This window comes from Rutilus rutilus, assembly GCF_951802725.1.
Source record: "Rutilus rutilus genome assembly, chromosome: 22".
Classification (NCBI taxonomy): domain Eukaryota; kingdom Metazoa; phylum Chordata; class Actinopteri; order Cypriniformes; family Leuciscidae; genus Rutilus; species Rutilus rutilus.
The window spans coordinates 591,478-610,546 of record NC_140227.1 but is presented as its reverse complement, the minus strand read 5'-3'; the positions used below and the strand labels follow the sequence as shown (position 1 = coordinate 610,546).

At 41.1% G+C, this 19,069-nt stretch overlaps 1 protein-coding gene across 1 annotated transcript in view; it reads left to right on the top strand.

The window, feature by feature from the left end:
- The first annotated feature begins 2,913 nt into the window (after positions 1–2,913).
- avil (advillin) overlaps positions 2,914–19,069 on the top strand; it is a 28,569-nt gene continuing 12,413 nt past the window's right edge. Inside the window, exons 1-10 of the mRNA XM_084394491.1 lie at positions 2,914–3,003; positions 3,670–3,738; positions 6,263–6,337; positions 6,429–6,625; positions 6,819–6,927; positions 8,100–8,210; positions 8,291–8,496; positions 9,534–9,612; positions 10,662–10,760; positions 10,837–10,990. Coding sequence (XP_084250617.1) covers positions 3,679–3,738; positions 6,263–6,337; positions 6,429–6,625; positions 6,819–6,927; positions 8,100–8,210; positions 8,291–8,496; positions 9,534–9,612; positions 10,662–10,760; positions 10,837–10,990 — 1,090 coding nt within the window. The 5' untranslated portion in view covers positions 2,914–3,003; positions 3,670–3,678. The remainder of the gene's footprint in view (positions 3,004–3,669; positions 3,739–6,262; positions 6,338–6,428; positions 6,626–6,818; positions 6,928–8,099; positions 8,211–8,290; positions 8,497–9,533; positions 9,613–10,661; positions 10,761–10,836; positions 10,991–19,069) is intronic.

Here is a 19,069-nt window from a genome sequence, read left to right as displayed (position 1 = left end):
CGTTAAAAGTTAATCAAGCAGCAGTGGGTCTGACAGGAGCTTTTCTGAAGGAAATTTTACTTTTTAAATTTAACTTTTACGCGACAAATGACTTTTAAACAGTAATAGTAACTTTCACAATAGTAAGGGAGAGTAATGTCGTACACTATATTGGCAGAAGTTTTGGGACGTCTGTCTTTACACGCACATGAACTTTAAAGGGGTCATATGATGCGATTTCTTGTTTTCCTTTTTCTTTAGTGTGTTATGTAGCTGTTATGTAGTGCAAGTATAAGATCTGCAGGTTTCAAAGCTCAAAGTGTGAAACCTAAAGAGATATTCTTTAAAAAAGTTAAGGCTCAGCCACACCTTCCTAAAACGCTTAGTTCAAACACGTCCCACATCTCTACGTCAGTGTGTGGGGGCAGAGTTTCAAATGTAAACGCAACGAAAGAAGGCTTTTATTCTCTCTGTATTAGCTTTCCTGTAACTCAAACAGTAGAGGGTTGGCACTTGCATCGCCAAGGTTATGGGATCGATTCCCAGGGAAAGCAAGAACTGATAAGAATGTAAATGTGTACCTTGAAATGCAACGCAAGTCGCTTTGGATAAAAGCGTCTGCCTAATGTAAATGTATTATTGTTGTTGCCATGTCGTGGACACGCTGTGTTTTTCGTTGCGAAAGACAAACTACTTTGTTTGGCCTTCCAAAAGAGGACACAATTAGAAAACAGTACTTCAGCTTTATTTACAACACTGTTCCAGAACAGTACAACTAAAATATTTGATTGTGTGCTGCGTATTTTTGGGAGGACTGTTTCCAGAACCTGCGAGAGTACAAGGCCGGCTGTGCACAAAGGCTGATTCTAAATACATTCTGGTGCTTCTGACTCACACAGCCTGTAAGTATGTTCTCATATTTTAAGATTTTGCTACTGACTATTTAAACACGAGTTTTCAGCAGTATTGTAGCGCTTGCTTGTCGTTACTACGATCACAAATGCAGACATAGCTTTATGTTTACATCGCAATGCGTAAAAAGACAGAATAAACCATTATAATCAGTAATTATGTCCCCAAGGAATAAAACCTTACCAATCTGAAACGATATGGTCTGATCAATTGGTCATTGGTTAATATAGAGTTGTTCCACCCTTTGCAGCAATAACAGCTTCAACTCTTCTGGGAAGGCTTTCCATAAGCTTTAGGAGTGTGTTTATGGGAATTTTATATGACAATTCTTCTAATGTTCTATCGGGTTAAGGTCAGGTCCAGTTTCTCCACACCAAACTCCTCATCCATGTCTTTATGGTCCTGCTCTGTGCACTGATGCGCAGTCATGCTGGAACAGGAACATCCCCAAACCCTTCCCACAAAGTTGGGAGACGGGGTGTTGCGATAAGGGGCTTAGCCCCTGAGAACAACCACCTGAACACACTGTATGAACTAAACACAATGATTACCAGTACTCCAGTTGTCTGTTTTGGCTAAAACCATCGCTCTTCCTCTTGACCAGTCTTCCCTACTGGAACCAGGTTTCGGTACCCAACCCTAATTGAAAGTTTTTCTTATTCAACTTATTAGTATATTTTTTTATGTTTTGTTTGGTTTATTTTTTATATGTCTGAAATAAGTTTCTTCATTCAAAAAAAGTAATTAGGTAATTAATTAATTAATTCATTCATTCATTCAATCCTTCTGTGTCTAGAGGCACAAATGAGCAATTAGTGTGAGCATCAAAGATCAGTTTCAGCAACTTGTTTCTTTCCTAAATTAATCAATGTTTTTAGACTAATCAGTTCAATTAATGGTTCAATTGCTCACTCATAAAGGCAGTAACGTGTCGCCACCTACTGGCTTAATGATGCAAGTCGCGCAAACACAGATAAGTGGAGTAATACAAACAGTGAATAGTCCCAGTGCTGATACTGGGGAAATATTCAAACACATTCGAGGTTTACAATGGGTTTCTATTTATACAATAATAATGGCAATATGTTTATGAGTGCTTGTGTTGATAAATTGAGCTTATAGTTTCCCCTGTCTCTTTATCTTTACCTGTATATCTTCCCTTCCCAATGCTAAGGTTTGATTGATACAGTCTTTGCAAACTGATTATTTCTGTCGGTCGTTTAAAACTTCTATCGTAAAACAGCTTTTTAGCTACTTGCACCTTCTCTCGCTCTGTACGATGTACTCTACCACCGCCAGCCTCTACCATTGCTTTTTATCACGGACAGACGGATTTCAAGTACTTGGATAACAAAATAAATGTTATACAACCTATTTTATTTGTGAAGTGAAACATACTATATTCCAAAAGATATGGGGCTTTTGACAAAACATCAGGGGCTTAAGCCCCCAAAGCCCCGCTCTTGCAGCGCCACTGGGGTATAATAAACAGGACAAAGGATCTAGTTTTTATTTAATTTTAATAGTTTAATTCAGTTAAATGCACTCAGTAATCCCACATATTTTGCTATATTGTAACCACTTATTTCTGAAATTGGTGTAATAGTTGAGAAAGGTTTTATCCCACCATGACTATTGACACCTAATCATTTCTGCAATCCTAGAGAAAGAACTAATGGAACAATATGAAATGACATTCTGCATATGGCTTGAATGACTGTATTTTAATCATCTGAGATATGTTAGTCTGTGGTTGCATTGATTTGAGGCAGTAAACAGACTCTGACCCACTGAAGATCAGCACCTGCTCCATCACTCATTTCTTGTCCTTTGAATATCTCTGTTTGTTTACATTGCTCATTTGCATAGACTGGGCTGAAGCTTTATCCTGATTGGCTGCTGAGCGGAGCTTTGAGTGACAGCAGGCAAATACAATCAAATGAAGCATCTGTTCAATCGCAGCAAAGATATGGACAAAAAAGGGCATATTTTAGTTTCTTCTCTGCTATAGGATCAGAGAATCCCGGATCTGTTCACTGTCTCTGGACTAAACACATCAGTTTCAATCTATCTGAGGAGAGTCTTCTTTAAACATCACTGTTCGGCTTCAAGGTAACTATTCAAAACTTAAAATTAATGTTGCTTTAACAATATTAAACTGTTATTAAAACTATTTTACATTGAGCTAAACATGATCAAACATTTAGTAGTGGCCAAAGGTGATACCTGGAAAATAGACATATTCACACTTTATTCAAATATTATTATAAATGTGTTAAAGATTTTGTCAACATATTGTGTAGTTGTGCTTTGAGTCAATTGTTTTATTTGTGATAATAACGTAATGAAACATTGTGCAACATCATTTTTGGCCACATGCAAAAACAAGAGTGAACCAACCAATAACCATTAATAACTGATTATGTTTGCTTTTACCTGTCAGCTTTTTGTTTTTCTATTTCTTTTTTTGCCTAGTAAAATAAAACATGTAGTTGTAGTTTTTCCCCTTTTTTTTACCAAATAATTTTGTCAGATAAACCTTAACCAAGTTTAGTGTTTTGTTCTTCCCTCGTATTTAATTTTTTGAAATAATCAAAAATATTTCCTTATATTTTGTTGGTTCATTAAACTTGTAGAGTCATTAAAAACAAATCTCCCCTCCGGATATCACTTTTGGACACTATTGTGAGTGTGAAAGATACTGGCAATAACTTCTTCAACATGAAGGAAGGTCTAATGATAGTGAATTAAAGGTTTATTTTCTGTGTGGTGTTTTAGTGTTGAAAGATGCAGCAAACGTTCAGAGCCGTCACACACTCTCCGGGAACACTCATCTGGAGGATCGAGGTGGGTTTCACTGGTGAAAGAATCATTTAATACATAATCTATTGAAGAAATGGATGCATGAAGAATGTTTTCGCTGCTGTTAACTTGTTCACTGATTTGAACATCTTTTGATCAAGTATAAAGACATTTTAAAATTCCCACTCAATACAGCCTTGCGCTATTTTCATATATAATGTGTGAGAATATAAGCCAACTATTATATTAATGATGGGATGTACAGTATATGAAACTTGTTTGGGAAATGTCCCGCCCCTTACCATAAGCGCCAGTTTAACACACTACTAGCTAACTCAACCAGGCCCCGCCCCTTTATTCTGTGTATGAATTATTTAAATGAGGAATATTGTGACGTGTTCGTTCCGGAAGAAACTCGAGACTACACTGGAGGCGTTTCAGGAGTTCAGAAACACTGACACTGATATAGAGAAGAACTGGAGCTTCTTCATGATCAAACAGCAACATTACACACTAAACACAGATGAGGAAAAGCAGAATATTTGCTCTTTAAGGGTCAATTCTTCTCTGAAGCTCCTTTAATTTTCCTCATAAGGATGGATTTGCCATTTGGAGTGTAAATCCTTTATCAGGCCTCTTTCCTTACTCTGGATTTCTTCTCTGATGTTCTTATGAAATGCAGTATATAAAGCTTAATTTTTACAATATTGAATGCAACTGAATACCAATTTAGGGAGTAACTTTTGTATTCGTTGTATTAATCACCTGGGGCCGGATTCACAAAAATCTTCATTCTTAAAGGTACACTGTGTAGTTTAAGTATTTTATTAGCTAAAATCAATGTCTTTATTCATAAATATGTCCTCATTGGTGTAAAAGTACCTCTGCCAATGATCTGACTTATCCTCGTAAGCAAAGAATTTCTTATCTTTATTTACATTGGAGGGGTAAGTCCAAGGAGGCTTCCATGTCGTTCCGCCATCTTGAAAAACTATAATAGCAGAGGGACAAAAAGCACTAGCCTACCTCAACGCGTGTTCGTTCAGAGCCAGTGTCACGTGACTGAAACCCGCTGGAACGGACACGGAGATCAGAGGCGCTGGTCACGGCCCGGCACATCTGAAAGGCTGCACTGCACGGTACTTCATAATGCAGGATCATAGTTATGCCGAGCCACAGGACAAGGAATCCTCGTCGCCAAAAAAGCAAAAAATGTAATTTAAAAGGAAACGTGACCGGCGAATTAAAAAAACTAGGGTAAATATCGGGATAGCCTTTCCCAGGTGGAAAGAGCTAATGAAGGAGAAAGACTTTAAAAGGGACGCTGAAGTCACCTGCTTTCTTCTAGATGCTCGAAGCTTTTTTTCATTGCTTGGTTGTGTAATTCATTATATAGGCAGCATAACAGTAGAACATGTATAGTTAAACTCGATGAAGTGCTATTGGAAGACATGGTGTCATAGCTTCTTGTTCTTGGTACATAACGGCTACTGCGCTAGAGAGCACTATTCGTCTGAATGCAAAATACAGTTTCACCACTAGATGGGAGAAATTCCTACACGGTGTTCCTTTAAGAAAGAAGTTAAGAAAGTTCTTAAGATAAATTCTAAGAAGTTTGTAAGAATATTCCTAAGTGCAATTCTTAAAAAATTTACTCGTAAGAAAAAAGATAAGAACATTCTTAAGAAGATTTTTTGGGAATACAAAATGTTCTTATATTTTTTCTTGAGTTAGAAAATAAGAAGAAAATGGCAGTTAAGAAGAATTTTATTATTAAGAATGTTTCGTGAATCCAGCCCCAGATCACAGTTTTTAAAGGGGTGGTATAATGCCCTTTTCATAAGATGTAAAATAAGTCTCTGATGTCCCCAGAGTGTGTGTGTGAAGTTCTAGCTCAAAATACCCCACAGATATTTGTATATAGCATGTTAAAGTTGTCACTTTTTGAGGGTGAGCAAAAATGCACCGTTTTTGTGTCTGTTCCTTTAAATGCAAATGAGCTGCTGCTCCCGGCACAGAGGGCGGAGCTTCAAGAACTTGCGTCACACACACATGCACTGAAAATTGAAAAAACGTTTAGCCTTTTATGTTCAAACCGGAGTCAGACAATGATGGAGAGACTCAAGAAGAAGTGACAGCATGTAGAAGCAACAGGACATTTCTGAATGGTTAGTTGATGAATTTATGAAGCTGATGTGTAGTTATCTTCTAGTCATTGATTAGCATATTCTGTCTTGATAATCTATAAATCGTGTTCAGGGGGCGGGTTTATGTAAATTCTAGGGTTGGTGATGTCACTAACCCGGGAGGAATGTGGTGTAGTCTCTACCAGTCGTTTGTTGTAGTCCTTAAAAAGCGATTTCTGTAGAAGAAAATATCTCCCTTTGCTTTGAACTTTGAGCGTCGTAACTTTGTTTTAAAAATGTTGTTTATGCTCAAACAGCAACATTACACACTAACTAAAGTTAGAAAAGTCAAATCATAATCAACCACCCCTTTAAATCAAAGATTTTGGACAAAGTTTTCTAGTAAATTTCACACTGCACAATTTCACTGATTTTTTCTCCAGAAAATGGATCTTGTTTTGGTCCCAGAAAAATGCCACGGACAGTTTTATGACGGTGACTGTTATTTACTGCTCTCAGTAAGTGTGTCCTTCAGATTACGTTAGATGTTGTTTCACCACTGATTCAGGAATGCAGTAGCAGCTTCATGTTTTTTGTGTCTGGTTTCAGACTCGTAAAACTGGCGGATCTGCGTTCTACGACATCCACTACTGGATCGGCTCGGTGTCTTCTGTGGATGAACAGGGATCCGCTGCGGTTTACGCGGTTCAGCTCGACGAGTTCCTCGGATCTTCTCCGGTCCAACACCGAGAGGTTCAGGGCCACGAGTCCAGCATCTTCTGCGGATACTTCAAACAGGGCATCATGTAGGAGTCACACACACACACACACACACACACACACACACACACACACACACACACACACGTATTTTAGGTATTATCAGTACTGAACACTGATGAAGAACTGAACTCAACGATCAGTGGTGTGTTCCGTTTGAGTGTGTGTTTTAGTGCATGAAAAGGACAGAAATCACAGATATATGTGTTTATGTCCCAGTTATAAGTCAGGAGGAGTGTCTTCAGGAATGAGCCATGTGGAGACAAACACGTATAACATTCAGAGACTTCTGCATGTGAAGGGGAGAAGAAAAGTGACCGGCACTGAGGTGAGGATCTATCACTCTTTATAACCCTGATGTTCCTCTCAACACTTTATCCGGGATTGAGAATATCTGTCAAAATGCTTGTGAATCTCCATCAGGGAACTTTCCTCTCGGCCTGTAATCAGTCGTAACATTTGAAATCAATCCAGTGATGAACAAAACGTGCAGTAAAGATTTAACCCTTGTGCAACCGTATGAACAATTTTTTTCTATAATTTTACCTGTGTTAATGCCAAATACATACATTTTGGAGCAGGAGTGTTTTTTTTATTGGAATTTTACTATTTCACCCCCATTTCCTTTAATTAATCCATTTTACACGAGGTACACAAAATTGTTCCTCTCAGGACCTTCAGGACTAGAATGTCCACATTGAAACCCATTAAAACTGTGACTTTGGCCATTTAAATATAAAATAATCTAATCTTTGTTAATAGGCTCTCATTCTGCTGGCAAGGCTTCAAAATGAAAAATGTTAACAAAATTTCCCAGATGGGGCCATTTTCTCAGGTTTGATCTATAAAGCAAATACTTGCTGTATTCCTGTTTTCTACTTCTGTATATCATAGAGCCAATTGGATAAATTATGCAGTGATAATTGTGTGTGTGTCTTGGTAATGATGTCGGAGTGTGGTTTGTATTTGTGTGTTTGTGTGTGCTTGTAATATTTGAAAAACTCTACTGTAAATCCCAAACCCAGCCTCTGTGTCCCAGTGAGTTTCACTGCATCCAATGGGGAAAATCTGGTCCTGCGCTCAAACACACTCTCACTGAAAGCTCATTTATTGAGATATCAACCTCACATTTGGAACACGACTTGTTTAGATGTATGGCTTTCTAGCAGTGTTAGAGTTCAAAGTGTTTCAGAAAATATACTTTTTATATAAAATAATGTTCATAAATCATGCTCATAAACTTAAACCTACATAACTTTTTTTTTTCTTTTGGTTTTACTTTTTAAACTTATTTTACTTCAACAATAATCTGCCAATGGGTTTTCTTTAAAATGAGACCAAACTTAAGTCTGTGCTCCCAAACTTCACATTTTTATGACAGTTTTTTGACACTGACATTTTTGTCCACTATGGACCTGTGTGAAACTTTTAATTGATGCGCAAGGGTTAAAATTATTCAGATTATAAATCTCAGGCTATAAATGATGAAATATTGTGCAGGTGGAAATGAGCTGGAAGAGCTACGACACTGGGAGTGTCTTTCTGTTGGATCTGGGAAAGACCATTATCCAGTGGAACGGCCCGGAGAGCAACACACAAGAACGTCTGAAGGTTGGCAGCTTATATATATATATGTATACTGCATATATAGAGAGAGATTATGTTTAATGCAGTTTATCATGGTCTCTCAGGGCATGATGCTGGCGAAGGACATCCGGGACCGTGAGCGAGGGGGTCGGGCAGAAATAGGGGTTATTGAAGGAGACGCCGAGGCCAGATCTCCTCTGCTAATGGAGGTTATGGTGGGCATTATGGGTGAAAGGCCCTCAGAGCTGCCCAGCGGGACGCCCGATGAAATATCTGACCAGGAGCAGATGAACAAGCTCACGCTATATCAGTAAGAGCCCTCAGATACACTGTCCTTCATATCAGCTACTTGGAAAACATTAAATGTGACCCTGGACCACAAAACCAGTCACATGGGTCAATTTTTTTTAATTGAGATTTATACATCATCTGAACGCCGAATGAATCAGCTTTCCATTGATGTATGGTTTGTTAGGCTAGGATTTGGCCGAGATACAACTATTGGAAAATCTGGAATCTGAGGGTGCAAAAAAATCGAAACATTGAGAAAATCTCCTTTAAAGGTGCATTGTGTAATATTTAGGAGGATCTGTTGACAATATCATGTACATAACTATGTTTTCAGTGGTGTATAAAGACCTTACATAATGAACCTAATGTTTTATTTACCTTAGAATGAGCCATTTCTCTGTAGACACACCGCGGGTCCGCTTACATCCACATGTTTCTACGGTGGCCCTGAACGGACAAACACGTTTCGTCACTATGTTGTTCTTCGTGCAAAGAAGCGAATAAAACACTGACACAATGATGAACAAGTGACAATAATATTCACAATAACAAATCGTTTTACTGAATAATTAAGTAAACCTAATTTCTTAAATGATCTATGTATAGAAACCTCATTGTTTAACTGGCTACTCTATGCTGTCTCAGACGATGACATCACTTCCTGTCGGCCACCATAACTTCTGTTGGGTGCAATTCACAACCTCACCACTAGATGCCGCTAAACATCACACACTGCACCTTTAAAGTTGTCCATTTATGTTGGCGATTGTGCTGCATTCACTCACGAAAATAAGTGTTTTATATATTTACGGTAGGAAATTTACTAAATATCTTCATGGAACATGATCTTTACTTAATATCCTAATGATTTTTGGCATAAAAGAAAAATTTATCATTTTTACACATACAATGTATTGTTGGCTATTGCCTCAAATATACCCGTGCGACTTGTGCCTAGTTTTGTGATCCAGGGTCACAAATATCATTAATAAATTGATTGATTAATTGGCTCATATGTTTAGTACGAGTGAATCTAACACATCTCAAACTTTGAAGTGTGTCCGATGCGAACGGATCTATGAAGATCACTGAGATCGCAACCAGTCCACTCACACAAGACTTGCTGAATCACGATGTAAGTACACAGTTTCCACAAAAATATGACTGTTTTCAACACTGATAATAATCATAAATGTTTATTGAGCATCAAATCTTCATATTAGAGTGATTTCTGAAGGATCATGTGACACTGAAGACTGGAGTAATGATGATAAATTCAGCTTTGATCACAGGAATAAATTACACTTTACTGTATATTCACATAGAAAACAGTTTTAAAATGGAATATTTTTTCACTGTTTAACTGTATTTTTGATCAAATAAATGTAGCCTTGGTGAACATTATAAAATCTTACCAACCCCAAACTTTTGACTGACAGTACTTTAAAAGAGACCTATTATGCAAAATTCACTTTGATAAAATGTGTTTGATACCCAAATATCATTATCAATCTCATCAGATTCAGATTTCCAATTCAAATTATCAAATTCAGATTTCCGCCTACTCCTCCGCCCACGACTGGTGACGATCTGCACTAGATCCCGCCCTGAGTGAAGCAGCACTCCACAGTGCAGTCCCACATTATAACCGTGAGCTAAACCATACCAGCTCTATCTCCATGCAGCAGATATATATACATGTTCTGGCTCTGTGGGCATCCTAATACAGTTCACACACAAGTGCCTTTACAACAGTTCATAGATTAACATGACGATACAGGCTAGACGATGAGATGAATCAACGTAACTCCACAACAACTAAGTTACATAAATGTATCCACTAACCATTCAGAAACGTCCAGGTACAGTCTAACAGTTGCAAACTCTTCCTGATCTCTCCATCTGTGTCTGACTCCGGTTCAAACATGTAAGGCTGCACTCGCTACTGGGTATTATTGACATTTTGCCTGAGAGAAATTCGGCTGTTATAGCCGTTATAGCCGGTATTTCTGAAGCTTGTGTAAAGGCTCCGCCCTCTTCTGAACGGGGAGCAGCAGCTCATTTGTATTTAAAGGGGTACACACACAAAACGGAGTGTTTTCCCTCACACCCAAAAAGGGGCAACTTTGACAAGCTATAATAAAACATCTATCTATATATCTATCTATCTATCTATCTATCTAGGACTGTTATATTTTGGATCAGGGGGGAATGTCAATATTTGTGTGGAAGGGAAAGACGGCCAACAAGGCGGAGAGACAAGCAGCAATGACTCGAGCTCTGGTGAGTGTGACTGATTCTGCAGGAGTTCATTAAACTGAAGGGAAAGTGTTGTGTGTTAATGTGACTGATTCTGCAGGAGTTCATTAAACTGAAGGGATATCCTCTCAGCACTAAAGTGGAGGCTCTCAGTGACGGAGGGGAATCGGCTCTGTTTAAACAGCTCTTCAGGAGCTGGAGGGTCCGAGAGCAGACGACGGGTCTGGGCCGAACACACACCGTGGGGAGAGTCGGTATGAGTCTCTCACACACACTTTCAGAGGAAGTGTTTTTTAATGTCTTTAATGTCTTTAAACCTCAGTTACACTGATCTTCTGTTTGTAACCTCCCTATTATAGTTTACATTCTATTTCACTGTTCCAGACCACCAGAGACGGTCAATACATGGTGGGAGGAGTCGCGTCTCTCGCATCACATCGAGAATCTCGTATCAATTCAGTCACACGTGACCTCGACCGCTGACATGTCAGAAGCTATATCAGCTTCCCAATATGTCACGGTCGGTCTCTTTAGTCACTCTCGCGGAGAGATCTCGCTTGAGTGAGCACAGCTTTTGGGTTGGCATTGCTCCCCACTGTAGCTGTGTCTCGAGGAAAAACTAAGATACGCAATTTTGGACTTTATTGGATTTATTGGACTTTATTGGATTGTTTTCAGACCCATTGGTTATCCAGGGTCTTTACAAACGCGGTGTTCCGGCCACTGGAGTTGAGGTGAGTGTTGTGAGAACTTATTGGTTAACCAGGGTTCTTTTTTTCTCCGTGTGTATACCTATTGCAATCAATTTGTGTTACATCTGCGCTCACTGGTAAACCAGGGCGTTAGTTATTGTGTGCGTTTACTGTGACAACCACTTATCACTGGAGTGTGTGGTAGGAGGAGCAAACGACAGACACAGTGGGAGTGGCGTCAGGCCTCGGAGAGGCATTTATTAACAGAAATAAACATAAAATGTCCAAAAAGGGGAAAATTAAGTGTTAAAACAAAAGGGGATCTGGTGTCCTCGTTGTGCCAGAGAATAGTGAAGGATGGGTGGTGAAGAGATGGGACGGGTCCAGGTAAGAGGGCGGTGTCTGGCGGTTGCACACGCTTCTCTCCTTGGTCTGAGGTGCGAGGGGCGGTGGCTTCAGCATCACGGCTTGTCCTCTTCATCCATGACAACTTTTATTAGATTAGATTAGATTCAACTTTATTGTCATTACACAAGTACAGGTACAAGGCAACGAAATGCAGTTTAGGTCTAACCAGAAGTGCAATAGCAGCAAGTGCAGGATATACAGTGGTTCCATAAGTGCAGAACATGGATATGTACTGAATAAATATAGAGTTGAATACTATTATAAACAAAAATTTACAGATAGATTGTCCTATGAATATAATATACAGATAACTATTACTGTGAACAGAGTTTACAGCTAGATATGTACTGAATATAATAATATACAGATGGCTATTACTATAAACAGAATGTTTACAGATAGATATGTACTGAATATAATATACAGATGGCTGTTACTATAAACAGAATTTTACAGATAGATATGTACTATGAATATATATACAGATGGCTGTTACTATAAACAGAATGTGAGCATAATATACAGATGGATATTACTATAAACAGAATTTAACAAATAGATATATGTATAAGTTAGGCTAATGAGCAGTATAACAATGGATTTAAAGTAGTGCAAATAAAGTTTGGACAGAAGCTATCCGAGTGAAAGTGCAGTGGAAAGTAATTGCATATTACAGTTAAGGTACGATATTGCAATGTATATATAAACAGTCGGTACTGTAAATAAACAGTCGGCAGTGCAAATTGAGCATATTCCAGTCAAGGTAGTAGTGCACGATGCATATGTAAACAGTTGTTACTGTAATAACAGTCAGCAGTGCAAATGAACATTATAGTATTGCAAATAACAAAATGGAGGCAGGTGTGAGGAGGGAGAGGAGAGTCAATCAGTATATGAGGGGAGTGGGATCAATGAGGGTTAGAGTTTAATAAAGAGACAGCTCTGGGGAAAAAACTGTTCTTTAGTCTGCTGGTCCTGGTCCGGAGGCACCTGAAACGCCTGCCGGAGGGCAGGAGAGAAAACAGTCTGTGGGCTGGGTGAGAGGAGTCCTTAAGGATGCTGCGAGCTCGATGCAGACAGCGTTTCCTCTGGATGTGCTCGATGGCAGGTAGTGGAGTCCCAGTGATGCGCTGGGCGGTTTTCACCACCCGCTGCAGTGCCTTGCGCTCTGCAACAGAACAGCTCCCATACCACACTGTAGCACAGTTGGTCAGGATGCTTTCTATTGCACAGCGATAGAAGTTCACCAGGATAGTGGAGGAAAGCTGATTCTTCCTCAGTGTCCTCAGGAAGAAAAGGCGCTGGTGAGCCTTCTTGACCAGGCTGGAGGTGTTGGTTGTCCAGGTCATGTCCGCCGAGATGTGGATCCCCAGGAACTTGAAACTGGAGACACGCTCAACAGCCATTCCATTGATGTGGATGGTGTCGTGTGTGCCTCTTGACACTTTCCTGAAGTCCACGATGAGCTCCTTCGTTTTGGTGGTGTTGAGGAGCTGGTTATTTTCGGTGCACCATGTGGCCAGGTGCTTGATCTCCTCCCTATAGGCAGTCTCATCGTTGTTGCTGATGAGACCAATCACCGTAGTGTCGTCCGCAAACTTGACGATGGAATTAGATCCGTACACAGGCTTGCAGTCGGAGGTGAAGAGGGAGTAGAGGAACGGGCTTAGCACACAGCCCTGTGGTACACCAGTGTTGAGTGTGATGGATGTGGAGCAGTTGGAGCCTGATCGAACATTCTGGGGTCTGTTGGTCAAGAAGTCCAAAATCCAGTTGCACATGGAGGTGTTGAAGCCCAGGTCTCCAAGTTTGGCTATTAACTTAGTTGGGATGACAGTGTTGAATGCTGAGCTGAAGTCAACAAACAGCATGCGTGCATAAGTGTTCTTATTGTCCAGATGTGTGAGCACAGAGTGCAGTGCCATGGAGACTGCATCCTCTGTGCTCCTATTGCTACGGTAGGCAAACTGGTGTGAGTCCAGTGTGGATGGTAGAGAGTCTTTTAGGTGTGCCAGGACCAGCCGCTCAAAGCACTTCATTACGATGGGTGTGAGTGCTACAGGGCGGTAGTCATTAAGGCACTTCGGGCTGGAGTGTTTTGGCACTGGCACAATGGAAGTGCATTTAAAGCATGTTGGTACAGCTGCTTGGGCAAGAGACAGGTTGAAAATGTCTGTAAAAACCCCAGCGAGCTGCTCCGCACATGCCCTGAGTACGCGTCCAGGGATGTTGTCTGGTCCAGCAGCCTTGTGCGCGCTGATCCTGCTCAGTGCATTGCAGACATCTGTGGAGGAGAGTGTGATCGGTGGGTGGTCAGCTGAGGATTTGAGCTTGGTGGCAGTTTCTCTGTTGTCTCTTTCAAAGCGAGCATAAAAGTCATTTAGCTCGTTCAGGAAGTTGACATCAGTGGCTGCGGGGGTGGAGTGAGAGGGTTTGTAGTCACTGATGGCCTGAATGCCCTGCCACATGCGCCGAGGGTCAGCGTTGGAAAAGTGTCCCTCTATCTTAAGCTTGTAGCAGTGCTTGGCCTCTTTGATGCCCCTTTTCAGATTTGCTCTGGATGTGCTATAGGCTTGTGCATCTCCTGATCTGAAGGCAGTATTGCGTGTCTTCAATAGGAGTCGCACTTCCCTGTTCATCCATGGCTTCTGATTTGGGTATGTGGTGATCTGCTTCTGGGTTGTAACACTGTCAATGGTGGTATTAATATAATCCAGTACAGAGGAGGTGTAGCAGTCAATGTCCGTGTGAGAGCCACTGGTGGCTTGAGAAGCAAACATACTCCAGTCTGTGCGTAGAAACCTTTCCTGGAGTGAGAAATCTGCCCCCGCAGGCCACACCTTGATGGTCTTCACTGATGGCTTCACGCGATTGATCAGAGGTGCATATTTGGGGGTGAGGAACAAAGAAAGGTGATCTGACTGTCCCAAGTGGGGGAGGGGTGTCGCGACGTAAGCTTCAGCCATGTTTGTGTAAACATGGTCTAGGGTTTTGTTTCCTCTGGTGTGACAGGAAACATGCTGGTGAAATTTCGGTAGCACTGACTTTAAGTTTGAATGATTAAAATCACCCGCAACAATAAACGCAGCTTCCGGGTGAACGGTCTGTTGTTTACTGATGGCTGCGTGAAGTTCTTTCATAGCAAACTTGGCATCAGCATCCGGGGGAATATAGGCTGCAGTTATAATAGTGGAAGTGAACTCCCGCGGTAGATAAAACGGTCTACATTTAACCATGAGAAACTCAAGGTTAGCTGAACAATGTCTCCCAACAATAGCAGAGTTTGTGCACCAAGCTTTGTTAATGTAAATGCACAATCCACCACCTCTGGTCTTACCGGAGCCATCTAATGTTCTATCCGCCCGGAATGTATGGCGTCCCGCTAGCTCAATAGCGTTGTCCGGTATTCCGCTGTTTAACCATGTTTCCGTGAAAATTAGAACATTACAGTTCAAAAGTCTCTTGCTGTATGTGATGTTGAGTCGAATCTCCTCCATTTTGTTCAACAGCGACCGTACATTGGCAAGGAAAATGCTGGGTAAAGAGAGCCGGTGTGGTGTTAGCTTTAGCTTAGCTCTTAGTCCTCCGCGCTTCCCCCGCCTTTGTTTACGATCTCGCCGGCGCCTGCGAGCACTTCCGCCCGGCCGGGCAGAGTGCATAGCCTCGGGTGATCTGGCGATCTCAGGAAGGAGTCGAAGGTTGTCCATAAAACTGTCGGAAATTCGCAAACCAATATCCAAAAGCTCACCTTGGGTGTACGATGTTAAGGCACAACTGTTCTGGACGAACAGACCCGAAATGAGCAAGAAAAATACTGCTAAATTACAGAATCTGGAGAGACCGCGAGCCTCGCGATGTACTCGCGCCGCCATCTTGGATCTTTGTTAAATGAGGAGAATAGTGGCCCGGCATCCTAGCCAGTCAGCGGCATCATGCATGGTTCTCCGTTCGGACCACGGGTCTGGCGTCTCACAACTCCGTTGGCACGGGAATCCCTCCGCGCTCCCTTCCTGGACTACCCACGAGGACACCAGTGTGCATGCACAGGGAAGAGACCGGCCTCTCAAGGAGAGGCACGCTCAGCATTTAACAGCTGCGGTGATGAGGCTTCATATTCTTCAGGTGTGCCACATCACACGCCGCCAATTCTCCTCTTCAGCGCTTCTCCAATCACACCCACTCCAGTCGGGAACCTGGCGAAGGGCGGTGAGTAAAGGGACGGGGTGCCATTGATCACTTGGGAAAGGCAGTCGATCCGCCACAAGTGCTATATTTATCGCTGATATTAACCCATTGGTTGACCAGGGTTGTTTTCTAGGCTGCCTCATGTTCCACATGCTGAAGTCCTATGGACCTTATGGATGCTCATGTTCAATGTCCTGCCTGTCTAGGCATCGAACATCTCATGGAGGCTTTAACTAACCCTTGCCCGGAATGTAATTTGATGCCTTTGGAGGTTAGGCTACAAAGGTTGCCAAAATTTGAACCTGAAGTTCAAGTTTTTTTTGGCACCAGTCAAAACCAAGGTTCGGACTCGTAGCAAGTGCTCAGCTAGTAAAACTGAAGGGCCTCCAAGGAAGAAGCAGACCCCGGATGCAACACTATCCCACCAGGTAGCTGAGCTATCTAATGCTGTGCAGGGCATTCAGACTTTGTTGGTGAAGTCGTTTCCTTCTGCTACTCAGAGCACAAGTACGGAAGTGAGAACATCTGTGCTTAACCCCTTGTTGACCAGATTCGAACCCGTAGGTGAATGTTATAGGGATGAACCTAGTTGTCCTGACTTTACTGATGTTGTTTTCTCAGCATTTCGCTCTACCCCTTCTTCCAGACCGGATCGAGTGGCACACACTTTAGCCACAATGGCTGAAGCCCAGAAGATGGGGCTTGGTAACATGTCTCCTTTAGAGCCATGTATCTCTTATTTGGTGGTATCTCCAGATGAGGCCCTTAAGCAGCAGTTACGCTGCCCCAACCCGGAATGCAGGCATACTGATGATTTATTAGTTCGTGTGTATAACACTGTGTCAGGATTGACTTGAGTTGGAAATTCAATGACTCATCTTTTTGTCTTCATTCGACCCTGTCTACAGCAGCACCAGATAATACTGCATTAGAACTTCCTGATGCTTCTCTGCAGGCATTGGGATCAATTGCCTTCTCTAGTGGAAAGGCTCTTGGGCGAAGAGAAGTACCCCATTCTCAGTTCAGGCCTCCAACTCGTCCTAACCCTACTCACCGGCTCCCCCCCCCAAGGATAATGGAAATGTTCCCTGCCGTCGCTAGGGGTTCAGGGTCTGTGACAGGACTGTTTTCAACCTCTCAGTTACATCATTGGAGAGGCATTGCAAACAACAAGTGGCTTCTCGACACACTCGAGAAGGGATATTGTCTTCATTTTCATCACAGACCCTCAGTAAGCACCCAGGTTCATCCAACAGTGGTTCGGGATCCTCATCAGATCCTGGCTCTTTCAACAGAGATCCCCACATCCATCCCAGGGGATTTCATTCAACATATTTTCTCATCCGGAAGAAAGATGGAAGCTTGAGGCCCATTTTGGACCTCAGACGCTTAAACAAGAGTCTCAAGTGTCTTCCTTTCCGATGTTACGTATTTTAAATGTCCGTCATGCAATCGAACCCGGAATGTGGTTCACTTTGGTGGACCTGAAGGATGCGTATTTTCATGTGGGCAAACAAGCACTTTATTTCAGTCAGAGCAACTAATAATAATAATAATAATAATTCATTACATTTATGTAGCGCTTTTCTCTGCACTCAAAGCGCTTTACATGAAAGGGGGAAGACCGCCAGAGTCTCTGGTCACTCGGATTGAGAATGACTAAAGAGACCGACCGTGACGTATTGGGAAGCTGATATAGCTTCTGACATGTCAGCGGTCGAGGTCACGTGTGACTGAATTGATACGAGATTCTCGATGTGATGTGTGAGACGCGACTCCTCCATGTATTGTATTGACCGTCTCTGGCGGTCTTCCACCATTCATAGAACCACGGTTACGACCAGTAACCAGCGTTCTTGCTTTTAGCAGACGCTTTTATCCACAGAAGATGAACAATATTTGTAAACAAATATTTGTAATATACAATGACAGGTTCATTACAAAATGTGGAAGCTTGTTTCTGCCACGGAATAAAAAAAATTTAAAATGAATTACAAGTTTATAAATTTTTTCTTTTAGAAAAAATGTCAGAATTGTAAGACAAAAAGTCGCATTTAAATTTTGTATTTTTTAATTCCGTAGCGGGAACAAGCTTCCTTAGTTTACTAGACAGCTGGATTAGGAAGCCAGATATGGGAATGTTGAGCAATAGTTTATTAAATGAACACACAAACACAGAAAATACATGTAGGAATGATGTGAACAAAACAAGAATTATGAACCCAAACAGGAAGAAGATGATAAGAATCCAAACAGGGAAGGCCGGAGTCAATGATTCATATGGGGAACGGAAACACAAACGGCTTCACAAACTTACATGTCGTCATTTATTCCACCTCAAAAACACAGTTTTATAAGGAACACATTATCGAAAATTGAGGCTGTTTTGACAGTTTTTGGAAACAAAAAATTAAACATATTGCCATTAATGTCAGTCCTAATGATATCTGTTTACTTCAGTTGAAAGTTACACTGCTAATAATGATGTTTTCCAGCACAAATATCTAAACATTCTTAAATCATTTACTGGAGAAGAAAACTGACTGAAGATATTAATTCAATTCAGTTAAATTCAATTTACACTTATTTGTATAGTGCTTTTCACAATACTCATAATTTCAAAGCAGCTTTACAGAAGTCAAGATTGCGGTGTACAAAAAGTCAGTTGCGCTGGGTGCGAGATCGGGCCCAATATCTTCAGTCATTTTGCTTCTCCAGTAAATGTATTTGGATTTAAGAATGTTTGTATTGGAAACCGAGACAAAATCCTGAGGAAAACCCTGACTTTTTGTAGTGTACCAAATGTATTTTGTAGAGGAGTGTGAAAATGTGACATGTGGAGATCATTGTTTGTGTCTACGCACTGTAAAAAGTGTTCAGTTCACTTACTTAAAAAATGTAGTAAACCCGTTGCCTTAAAATTATTAAGTAAATAAATATAATGCTTAATTTAAAAAATAAGTTATGTGAACTTGACAATTCCACATTACTTCGATTAAGCATGAAGTTTATTTACTTAATAATTTTAAGGCAATGGGTTTCCTCATT